The following is a 12,257-nucleotide window of genomic DNA, read 5'->3' on the forward strand; positions in this document are numbered from 1 at the left end:
CTTTTCCCCGCTAGAAGCATTACTTTGGACTATTTTTTGTTCAGTGTGCTTTTATGAGCGCAACTGTTTCGATAATATAGCTTGGCTGCCCGCTAACTGCAGTTTTCGAGCAGTTTTTTTAAGTACAGGCACATTACACATTCTTACTGTTTTAATTTCTGTGTGCAGAACACACAGTTTATGGCATAGCATAAAGAACTTATCGGTAATTCATACGAAGTGGTTTCTACCCTCTTTCACATTATAACTGGTTGTCAAAGTGATTTGTAAACTTTTTGCAAAGTCCATTAAATAAAGCTTAAATGAAGTTGAGAGGGCGGACGGGCAGTCAACCAGCAGATGCAGCAGCTCAGCAAAAACGTAAGCAGAAGCAAAAGAAGAACAGCACGGAAAAGAACAAAACAGGGCAAAGCAGAGAACAGCTCAGAGCGCTTAATTCGGCTATGGTCGACTAGAAGATAAGCTAACCTTTGTGAATGCAATCATTCACCTTAACACAATCTTATACTATTTGCAGAAACTGCTAAGCATAGCCTCAAATCTTATCCCCACACCAACTGATAGATTATATGGGACAAAAGATGGACAGGCAGACGGATATTCGGTCGGAGTGCATCTGACCGATTCAGTTTGTCGTCCTCTTTATGAATATATGTACGCTTTCGTGTCGGAGCTGCTTCCTTCTGTCTGTTACATACATTTGCACAAAGTCATCAAACCCGTTTTGGCAATTTTCAATGGGCACAGGGTACAAGAACGAAACAGCATGGGACATGCAACTGCTGTCACAGCTGCGTCAATCTGTCAGCGCAGCGTCAATCTGTCAATCGGTCAATCGGTCAATCGGTCACATTGGCTTGTCTGACATCTGGTCAACGAGTGAATAACTCAATCAATTAATCGGAATACTATTCGACGCAACCGACTAAATACACTTGCAAATAGCGCTTGATTCGACAAGGAAACTGGGCAAATGGTGGTGGAAGGCAGAGTTCACTGAAGCGGGCAAGGAACTTTTCGACATTTTGTATCTAATAAGGATCGGAGGGCCTGTCACGCGCCTCCGGGCCAAAGCAATTGATGTGTCATTCAGTGGACCCACAAAAAAAACCGCCAGCCCCCCGCACCACTCCAAAAATAGTTTGCCCAACATTTTTTTTTGCTGTGGAGCCCATTGAAAAGGGGTGAATAGGGTAGACTGGTTTTGTGGAAATGTATGCAGCAGGCAGTAAAAAGCATCTCCGACCGGAGAAAGTATATACCATATACATACTTGATTAGGAGGACAAGCTTAGCCGACTTTGTCCATGTCTACGTCCAGGTCCATGTCCTTCTGTGTGAAATACAAAAGCTAAAGCATTGATATCGCTAACAGCTAAGGACTCGGTATCCTTCTCCATGTGTAAAGCAACCTTGGTGCCATATTTGGGCCTCAAAATTTGCCAAATTGTGTGGAGCAGAGGAGACAAGTGTACCTCCTCAACGGGCACTCGCGCCTAGAGCCCTCTTAGTTGTTTAATAAAGCCTTTGTGGGAACACATAGACCACCACAACGCATAGTATTACAATGGAATCATGCATTCGGTGTAGCACACACAATAGAGCCCACAGCACCCGCTTGTCCATTGGGCGTCGTCCAAAGGTCACTGGTGAATTTGTTGGGGGCGTATTTGCATGCAACCGCAGCACTTGTCAATCCCATTGACGCCCTTATTGAGTTCACTTTAATACAAAGCGAACACTTTGGTGTTGATTGACGATATACAAGCCTAATGAGAACGCGACAAGTTGACGGGCGAACTACGAATGCAGGGAGCTAAAAGATAAACTACCTTGATGTTAAACAAATTTCTTGTAATCTGTTACGATTGCTACGTTAGCAACCCATATAAGTGGGTTTTTAAGTATAAGAAGAAAGAGAAAGCAAGGCCTAAAAGATGTGAGCAGCCAGGTTTTGTTGCATTTGCGGCCCTGTTTTGCAATTGTTTCTTCTGTGCGTAACAGATTGCGTGGCAACATTAAAATATCCTCAGCAAGGGTATAAAACTTGGTTGGCCACACCTGGAACGTGCATATGTCAGTTAAATGGAGCGAATTGGAAATTGCATTTTTAGACGAAAAAGTGGTAAAAGTTGAACGTTAAGCAAACAATTCGCAATAGAACCATTGCGAAAGTCTTTGCTTAAAAGTTTCTGTTTAATTATGTAAAAGCTTTCTTGTGTCAGTTGCAGACTTTTCAAAGACCAGTAGCTGTGTTGGATATGTCAATCGGGCCTAAAAAAAAGAGCTTCAATTAATTAATTAAAGATTTAATAGCTTGACACGAACAGCACCCTGAAATAAGCCTTTAAGGATGTCAACTGTTGATTATAAAAATGATATATGACATGCAAGCACACATTGCCTTGGGCCATTTGAGTGGACTTGCACATTTCGGATCCATTTATTATTTAAATGGTCTGAATGAAATTAAATTGTCTGAAATTTAAATTTAAGTTACCAGCGCTACAAATATAAATTAGATGTTAAAGAGAACAAGTGACAGATCAAAAGCACAAGCTTGGCACAAATTCCTATTAAGCATAGCTGGTTAGGCATATTGATTTACTACTGGCGTATATTAGCCTGCTTTGCACAGGGAAATTTATTTGCTTCAAATTAAATATTTCACTCCCGTACATTAATTAAAGCCTGCTCGGACTGGTCTCAACACTTGTTCACAAAGATATTAGAAAGTATTTCACACTTCCATGGGATGAAAAACAGGATGTTACTATCAACAGTTTGTCGTAGCGTGGATTTTCCAAGTCGATTATCTATTTTCAACAAATATTTTTGATAATTAGTTATCATTGACTCGGATGGCAAACAAAAAGGTTTTGCATAATTATTACCTATCCATTTTCATATGCGGGTGGCATTTTCCAAAATTCCAGTTGCGTAACAAAAGTTAATTACTGTGTACATAACCAGTCAGTCAATCGCTCAGTCAGTCAGTCAGTCAATAAGGCAGTAAATTAGTTAGTCATTCAATCATTCAGTCAATCACTCAGTCGGTCTGTAAATGAGTCAATTAGTCAATAAGTGAGCCAATTAGTCAGTTAATAAGACATTTAGTCAATCACTCAGTCAGTTAGTTAACTTCAGTGTTAATCACCAGTCAGTCATTCAGTCAGTCATTCAGTAAATCTCTCAGTCAATCCGTCAGTTAGTCAATTAGTCAGGCATTAAGTCAATCAGTCAATAGGTGAGTGAGTCAGTCAGTCAGTCAATCACTCAATCAGTCCATTAGTCACTTGATCATTCACTCCACCAGTCAATCACTCAGTCAGTCAGCTAATCAGTCGGCAATATACTTAGTTGACATAATCCTCGTTGCTTTTTAAAAGTGAGTTTGTCGAGTTTTTCCATTCTGTTTTTCCAGAAACCAAAGGCCGTAAATTTGGAGTTAGTTGTAAAAGGTAATTTGTTGAATTTTCTCGCTCTGTCGCTCAAGTGCCCAAAACACTATAAACTTTATAATTATTTAAGCGCGTTGTCATATTTACACCTGCTGCGGCATCCCCAACAGAGTGCAGTTACAGCTGCCAACTGACATGCCCCAAATTGCCATCATGGTCGTTGCCGCTGAAAACTCGTGTCAAAGCGAAAGTTCCTGTGGGTGATAAGTGGGTGCAGGTACAGTGTGCGGGAGGTCATTGCGAAGAGCGGGGCGTTGAGATGGCTTGGCCAACTGGGAAGCCGGTTGACTGAGGTACGAAAATGGGCGGATTGCCAACAGTTGTCCATGGCGCAGAGCGATGTAAACGCAAACTCTTGCGGTATTTGAGTAACGGCGAAATTTCATTTTAACTTTCGCATAATTTTATGCTCATTATGGCCACTGTGTGTGTGCCCAGGCATACACACACGCGCAGAGAGACACACTATTACGTTGTTATGGCAGGCGGGAGCCAGATATAGCTGTATATATAGCAGATCCAGCAAAATGTCAAATCCCAAGATAGCGGCAATGGCTATGTTGATGGCGTCGCAAAAGCTTTAATTACTTTGATGCATGATTTTCCTGCCATTTGCAATTTGTAGCAAGGATAATGAACAGGCTGGCTTTATTTAACCTGCTGCATGCACACACACACACGCACACGAACACAGAATCTTGTGTACACATTTGTATAGCATACTCATTTGATGCGTGTCTTCTTCCTTTTGCTTTGCAGCAAGGACACGCACACAGGACGAGCGTATTCCCAACTGGCTACCAATTGAGCAGTTGTTAGAAATGGGTAAGTGTGCGAACTCAACTAAATAGAAGAACGCCGAGGACAATGACGACCACAACACACTTTTGCACGTCCATGTGGGATTCACGGATTCACCTTCAATTTGGCAACGTTTTCTCTTTTGATACAGATGCGCTACGCTTGCGTGGTTCGCCATTTGTACGCTTCGGCGGTGGCGCTGGGCATGGGCCAGGACTTCCACATCCACATCCGCATCCACAGGCGCATGCCGTACACAGCGTTCAGCAGGAGCCGCTTATTGTTGTGGAGGAATCAAATTTGCCCGAAGAACTGGAACCGGAGAGCTCGGAGACATTCTCGAATCGTGCCAGTCTGGACATCGACTCGCCCGTGAATCCATATTTGCTATCACCATGGCGTGATCCGCGCGAGGCCCGCAAGCATTCTCTGCCCTCACAACAGGTCACCGACGGAATCACCGCCAGTCAGGTGCGTCGTCTCTCCGAGCGCGGCGGTGAGGGCTCCGGCCCATCGCCCAAAGAGGCCGCATTTTTGGCCACACTCTCACAGGCCCCAGCTCCATCTGGCCGTCGGCACTCGGTTGTCACCATCTCCAAGGTGCCCACCACACTCTTTGGACGCTCTCGGCGCGAATCTGTCGCCGCATATCCGTCAACCAACGGGTAAGTCTGCCTGGCTTTGAAACAGGAAGAAGTTGTTCCTTTTTTCATTCGGCGACACGCATGTTCTGTGGGAAGTTTAACAAGGCGCAGTGGTAAAGCTTGCAGAGGTGTTTCGGGAACAGTAAACAAGCTCTTTCCACCGTTTTCCCAGGGGCAGCAAAGGAAAACTTGGTTTGGGGTGAACAACTTTCGAAATCTGCCGATTAGCTTCAAATATCTTTGTAAAATACTGTTGTTACTTTTTGCAAACGATAGAATGCAAATATTTTTATTTATATCCAGTCGAGAAGTGCACTCCTGGCACTTAGTAAACGGAGGCTGAAATTCCGAGAAGGTTACTAGCTGGTGTTGGTCTTAACTTATTAAAGTAGATATCTCTGTTTGATCACAATGAATACTTAACGGCAACATTAGCTTAGCTGACCTTTGCTGAAGTAAATGGGAGCGATCCTTATTAAAGAGTCCCTCGATGTAATTTAGGTCTCCATAAGACAAGAATCATGATAATGTGAATCAGAGCTTCTTGGAAGGCCTTAGCTTCGATTGTTTCTCTCGGTGAGATAAGGTTTCAGTTGTTGACCATTCCATTTGATTATTGCAGCAGCAGTCGTGTATTGAACTCGCGTCGGGAGAGCACCACAGGACCTCCATCGACAGATCCGATTGGGAGCATACACAATTTGCAGCTGGACATTATGGATGACATTTATTTGCAGTCGCGCAAGGCTCGCTTGAAGCTTTGGACATCGAGCAACGAGAAAGTGTGCGAGGTGCAAACAGTCGATGAGGTTGGCGCTGGGGCACCAGGCAGACGGTATACCAATCGACGGTATTCAGAGTGCCCCCAGCCGGGCGTAGGTGGCATTAGCACTTTGCGTCGTGGCTCGGAGCATCCGCAGCCGCAGCCGCCGAGTGTCTCGCCGCAGCCGCCATCGGCACGTGAATCGATGCGACGCAAGAAGTCCGGCAGCGGCCTGGGCTTGTTGGGCAGCCGGACGGATATAGCCGGCATCTTTAGCTCGATAACCGGCTCGGGCAGCGGCTCGATCGTTGATACGCACAGACCGGATCCGGATGGCGGTTCGTCTAGCTCATCGGGGGCAACTGGGAACAGTGCTACCAGTCCCTTCTTGAGCAATACGTTCCAACAGGCAGCTCGCGGTCGCACCACCAGCGCGACACCCACACCCAGTGGCGGGCAGTCATCGGGCCTGCTGCTGGATCCGAATGCAGGCCGCTCGACACGCTCCAACAGCTTTGACGTATCCATTTTGAACAATGCCAAACAGCTAGTGACCGAGGCACAGGACAACAGCTCGGCAGCCATATCGGGCTGGTTTGGCAATAAGCGGACGCCGCTAACGCGTAAGAAGAGCATGCGGAGCAAGAGTAGTGCCGTTGCTCTGTCAAAGGATATGCTAGATCGGCTGCAGAAGAAGGATCCGCTTGCCGCCGACTCTGGCAAGCCGAAGCTAAAGCCACGCAGCAAGCAGAAGAAGAGCTGGGCAGATGCCACCAAAGCGAATATTGTGGATGCCACCATGTTGGGCTCGGCCATCGAGGGATTTCTGCGCAAGAGCTCCAATGCTAGCATGGGTGGCGGAACTGGTGCCGCCGGCGCTTCCACATCCACATCTGGCAGCCGGTCGGGCAACGCCAGTGGCAGCAGCAAGGGGGCTATACCCAAGGACTCTGGCGCTAGCAGCAGCAGTGCCAGCTCTGGAGGGGCACGACGCACTCGTCAGTCCGCTGCGAGCTCTGCTCAGTCGCAGGCAGGACGCGCCATGCGCTCCACGCTCAACTGGTTTAGCAAGGGCGACGAGGATGATTCCAAAGATACGTGCGATGCCTCTCTGTGCGCCACACTTAAGGATCTCTTTGTCAAATAGATCGGGGGTACGAGACGCAAGTAAACGGAAAGCGACGGCGAATAGTGTTGGGCATAGGAGGCAGGCAGAGGCGATCAGAAGAATAGAAGGTGAGGAGTCTTTAAAATACAATTCCATCCATTATACTATAAATTTTTCATTTTTAATATAAGATTATTAATAATATGTATCTTTTTAGTAGATCTGAATATTACTTTTAAATATTATCTAATACATTTTACCTTGTATCATATATCTAAAACCTTTTCAGTGGGCTACTTGCATCTCTAATACCATGAGCACAATAAAACGAAATCATAAGCACAGGAAAAACACATGAAAAACAATACCAAACAAACGAAATAAAAGGAAAAACGTACAACAACAGTAATTCGAAACAATAACGGTAAATAGTAATGGTAAATAGTAACGGTAAATAGTAACGGTAAATAGTAACGGTGACCGTATTGAAGGGCACTGGTAGTAGTAACGATAGTTGATAGCAGTACCAGAGAAATGATAACGATAACGATAACGATAACGATAACAATATTAAGGCAACATTGCAGGTGAGTTTTGTGATTATCGAAGGGCAGGGAAAAGGTAGCGAAGGCAAACCGAATGACAAATTACCTACAAATAGTGACCTAAAGCATATAAAACGTACATATTTCGATAACAATATATTTACATATGACCTTTGGACAGAATACATATAAACATACAAACATATTTCGATAAATATATAAATATTTACATATACAAAGCGTATTTACATTTTTATCCGTCATAAACCAAAGAAAATAAACAAGATTTAATACAAATTGAAGATGAAGGTGAGATGAAGAGGCAGTATTGAGAAATGGCAAAAACGAAAAAACCAAAATCAAACTATTTTTTTAGGTGTGGAATCATTTTTGAGAACATCAGCCAATATGTATGTGTCAACTAACTATATATAAAGTAAATGGCTATGAATAAATATTTTTTTTCTATACTATAATAAATAATGTATTAAGAAGATACGAAGCAAATGTTTCCAACTGCTGCTAATCATGAAATGTACAAATTGAGTTGCCCATATCAAACTATACAAGATCCGATACATATATACGCAACTGGGAATGAATACATATGAAATAAGGCACGAATACAATCGAATATGGTGGGTTGAGGAAAAGAAAAATATTAATCTATTATAACATGGTTATTAATGTTATATAAATGTGCAGTAAACTTTGTAAAGCATCTCCAATTGGGGATCCGTTAAGATTTTAGTTGTAGATTTTTTTTTTTTGCGCCCATAATTGGTGCAACTCGTCAATGCAGAATCTTTGATCCATGCAAGGAGATACTAGGAGACGGTCTTAAGGTTCCATAATATGTTATAATGTTAATAATAATATAAATAATAATAATACTAATTCTAATAATAGTAAACTTCTTGTAAGGTATTCAACACTAATGAAAATGCCACCCGGGCGTTTTGCGAGATATGTTGTAAGCGCAACAATAACTTTAACTAATCTGCATGTGCTTACAAATTGATTTAAGTGGTAACTACATATGTGCAATTTGAGCTTAAAAAAAAACTGAATGCTAATTAACATCTAATTATAATAATAATATGGCAACTACATATGTTATATATTGATGTTCGAATTATTGATGTACATGTATTAAATGTACATGCATGCAAACTTTTATGTGTATGTTTATGTGTGTGACGCAAAACACAAACACAAACTCAAACTTGAGTTGAACTTCGTAATGACAGCAAATTGCGTGAAAAACTTTGCTAATTGAATTGTGCGGAATGTGGCAAAAAAAAAAATACATATATAAAAATAAACGGAAAAATAAATTTGAGAGCTTTAAAAAAGAGAAATGGCAATTCGGCAGTAAAGTTGTATGCTTCAATCAAGTATTCTAATAAGTATACTATACTTGCATGAATACATATATATGTATATACATATATGTACATGTGTGAATTTATATGGCATTTGGCAATGTCTATTCACAATCTACTCGCTTAATGTTATTAAATGAATGTTAAACACTGAATGTTGTTGAGCGTTGCACAGCACTGTCGATAACGTTGACGCAACTGTCAAGCTAGATGATCCCGATAACCGTGTGCATCTATTCCACTCACATACATACATATTTATCTACTCTTGTATGTGCGTATTTTTACACTAAATATACATAGATATATATATTTAAACCATATACGAACGTATATGTATATGCTGCATATTACCATATATGTACTACATGTATATCTCAATGTGCCCAATTAACGTATATCGATTTCCAATGTGTGTTTCAATAATACTCGAAATCTGTGCGGTAACCCAAAGTTAACTTTCACTTTCAATGCTAAATGTACATAAATATATTTGCAAATATATCAAATATTAGTCTAATTCAATATACATACAATATGTATATTGTATATATACATATATACAAATATCTATATAGATATACATCTGTATGTATACGTATTTATATATATGTTTGTATATGTAATATGCATACATTTGAATGGTATTTCAACTATTTACAAGTCAATGCGACCGTTATTGGTCCCAATAAAGAAATAAATTATAATAAAAATACAAAATACAAATAAATATATATACATATATATCTAGCAAATAAATGTTGTTCTAGTTTTTTACATGTCCATTTTTGCTCGTGTTAGTTGCAACTGTTGTTGTCAATGTTGTTGTCGTTGTTCTTGTTGTTGCTGTTGTTGCTGTGTTGTGTTGTTTTTTTTCTCTCTTTCATCTTTCTGCGCAGCAGCAACATTCAATATCATTAACATGCATTGAGTATGTACAACAAAAATAAGAATAACTAAATAAAAATAAATAAACAGAAAAATTCTTAAATATACAAAATAAAGTATAAATAATTAATTAAAAAAAAAAAAACAAAACCAAAAACATAAAAACTTACACCAAAAATGTTAAACAAATTGCTAAAAACTCGTAAAAAGAAAACCAACAACAAAAAACTAAACGTAAAGTTCTCTTTGTTCTATTTTTGATAGTAGTATACTGTATTTTAAATATATAACACATACTTATATACTTATACCTATGTATGCCCAACAATAAATGTGTTTTCTGTTGCCCACCATGAAATGCAATCAATGTGCATAAATTTATAAAATGTTAACTCAAGACTAAGCTTGCAACTCTTAACTATCCAATGATAATAAATCCAAAATACAATTATTTACAAACTGACAAGCTACAGCAAAAACAAACAAAAACAAACAAAAAAAAAAGAAGCAGTTAAATGAAACAAAAGCATCTCAAAAGTATGTAAACAACTTTTTTAATACTCCGTTCCCTTCAGCTGTTAATCCGTTGTGAACGGAGTATTACGCCGTCGGTTGCATCCGACTGCAAAGTTTTCATTTGTGTTTTATCAAATTAGCTGGGAAAACTTGTTTATTTTGATATACATCATATTTAACAGGCAATTTATAACATTTTTTCTTAATGAATTCTTCAGCTGTGCTTGACAGTAAGCAAATTATGTGCCAGTTAGCCAAAATAGAACAATGGCCAGCAGCAAAAGCATAAAAATGAAACCCAGAAGTTTGCTCTGATCAAGCATGCCGAAATGAGAGATACCCTCTACGTGCTCTACGCACCCCTGCTTGGCACTATGCAAATCCTAAATAACTCTTGTGTTTTATCCGATCGCATTAAGTTTGAATGGCTCAAAACTGACATTGGCATGTTTACAATTTCAAAAGAGTTACCTATCAGGAATGGGTTTTGTGTGAGCCAGCGCTGTCTATCGATATTGATCGATATTTGTCAAGGAAATCGAACATTTTGATCTGCATATGATGCAATCTATATTGAAAATTGTAACTTGCATATCTTGAGCTTGTAAATATGTTCAATGTCGAATGGGCTAGAAGGGTCACATCAACTGTGCCTGTTATATACACTGGCACATATCTATCAAGCCCTCTGCTGGGTGCTGTGTGTGCAAACAAGCGAGAAATCATGTTGACAAAAGTTTCCAATGATTTGACAGTCGTTAGTTTGGTCAGCTAAATGACTTAAATAAATATATTCAAACGATTTCAAAATGTAAATGTGGTCAGCTTTTTTATGTTCTTGCCAATTCTGTTGACCCAAATGAGGACTAGCATGCAATCGATTCAATTTAAATTTCCATTCACTTCCTGTGTGCCCCGTTCCGGTTGCTGTAGTCATCTAATTGTTGTTGTTTTATTGTTGTTGTAAACTAAGACTAAGGTTAAGACTACATCAAGCAAGCGGTTACCACCGACTAAATGTACTTTAGTAGTGTTAACTGAACATACTCAAAATAATCCCGGAGCTGCACATAAATCCATAAGCACTTTGCTGCAATACGCTCCGTTTCTAATTCGATTGCTGGCAATGCAAATATATATGACAATTACTTTACAAATGTCGTTTTTATTTGGCAAAAATGTTTAACCAACAAGAACAAATGCATTTCAACGCATTGCATTATGTCTATACAAATATATATATGTGTGTGTGTGTGTATATATATGTGTGGCAGTGTAAACAATGCTATGAATATATGGCATTCTTTTGGGCGCGCTTGAATGCAATATTTGTGAGCGTTTGCAGCAGATGAGGAAACAATGGAAACTTATTGCAAACTCAAGTGAGGGCGAATCAAATCTGTGCGCAGCTAAGGAAAATCGAAAAAGACAGCAAAATAAATTTTAGTTTACGCTCTAAAAATGAGAATTCAATGAAAGCAGGTCAATATTGTAAATTGTAAAAAGGATACGAGGCAAAAGAAAAGTCTTCCGCCTTGAGTAGCCACATTTTTTTTTTGATAATTTGCTTTTTTTGTCTCAATTATTTGTAGTTATTTGTTGAAGGAGTTGGCACCCGGGGGAAAAGTGGGCAAAACTACGCATCATATAGTGCATAATATTGTGAGAGTAAGGTCAAGAAATGCGAAATAAGAGTCTATGGTATATAGAAAATTGTACATGTATGTACGCACCTTTATATACAAGCACACATGTATGTATATATATGTACTTTGAAATGTAAATAACGTTGAAAATATGTGAAAGAGAGCAAGCAGCTATATTATCATATGTTTATACAATATACCCATAAGTATGTGAATGGAAGGAGAAAGAGATCGATAGATCTGTACAGAGCAAGAGAAAGCCAAAAAGAGATGCAACAAATTTGTATGCACAAATCAAACAAGTTTCGATAAAAATAAATACTTATTTTAAAACAAAGCAAGAAAAGCAAACCAAGAAACAATTTCAAGATGCAACTGAATGTAACAATCATATGATGACACATAATGGATTAAACCAGTAAACAATACAAAGCTACAACTATATATATACAAATATATATGTCTATATATGTATATATATGCATATATATACACATATA

The 12,257-nt window shown here is 39.5% G+C and overlaps 1 protein-coding gene across 1 annotated transcript in view; it reads left to right on the forward strand.

Annotated features, from left to right (window-relative positions):
• The window catches only part of LOC115764348, a 42,904-nt gene extending 35,425 nt beyond the window's left edge, over positions 1-7,479 (forward strand). The window contains exons 2-5 of the mRNA XM_030707306.1: positions 4,221-4,286; positions 4,414-4,927; positions 5,529-6,905; positions 7,067-7,479. Of these exons, the coding sequence (XP_030563166.1) occupies positions 4,283-4,286; positions 4,414-4,927; positions 5,529-6,816 (1,806 nt within the window). The 5' untranslated portion in view covers positions 4,221-4,282 and the 3' untranslated portion in view covers positions 6,817-6,905; positions 7,067-7,479. The remainder of the gene's footprint in view (positions 1-4,220; positions 4,287-4,413; positions 4,928-5,528; positions 6,906-7,066) is intronic.
• Positions 7,480-12,257: the final 4,778 nt, after the last annotated feature.

This window comes from Drosophila novamexicana, unplaced genomic scaffold, assembly GCF_003285875.2.
Source record: "Drosophila novamexicana strain 15010-1031.04,08,12 unplaced genomic scaffold, DnovRS2.1 tig00000820-arrow-pilon, whole genome shotgun sequence".
Lineage (NCBI taxonomy): Eukaryota > Metazoa > Arthropoda > Insecta > Diptera > Drosophilidae > Drosophila > Drosophila novamexicana.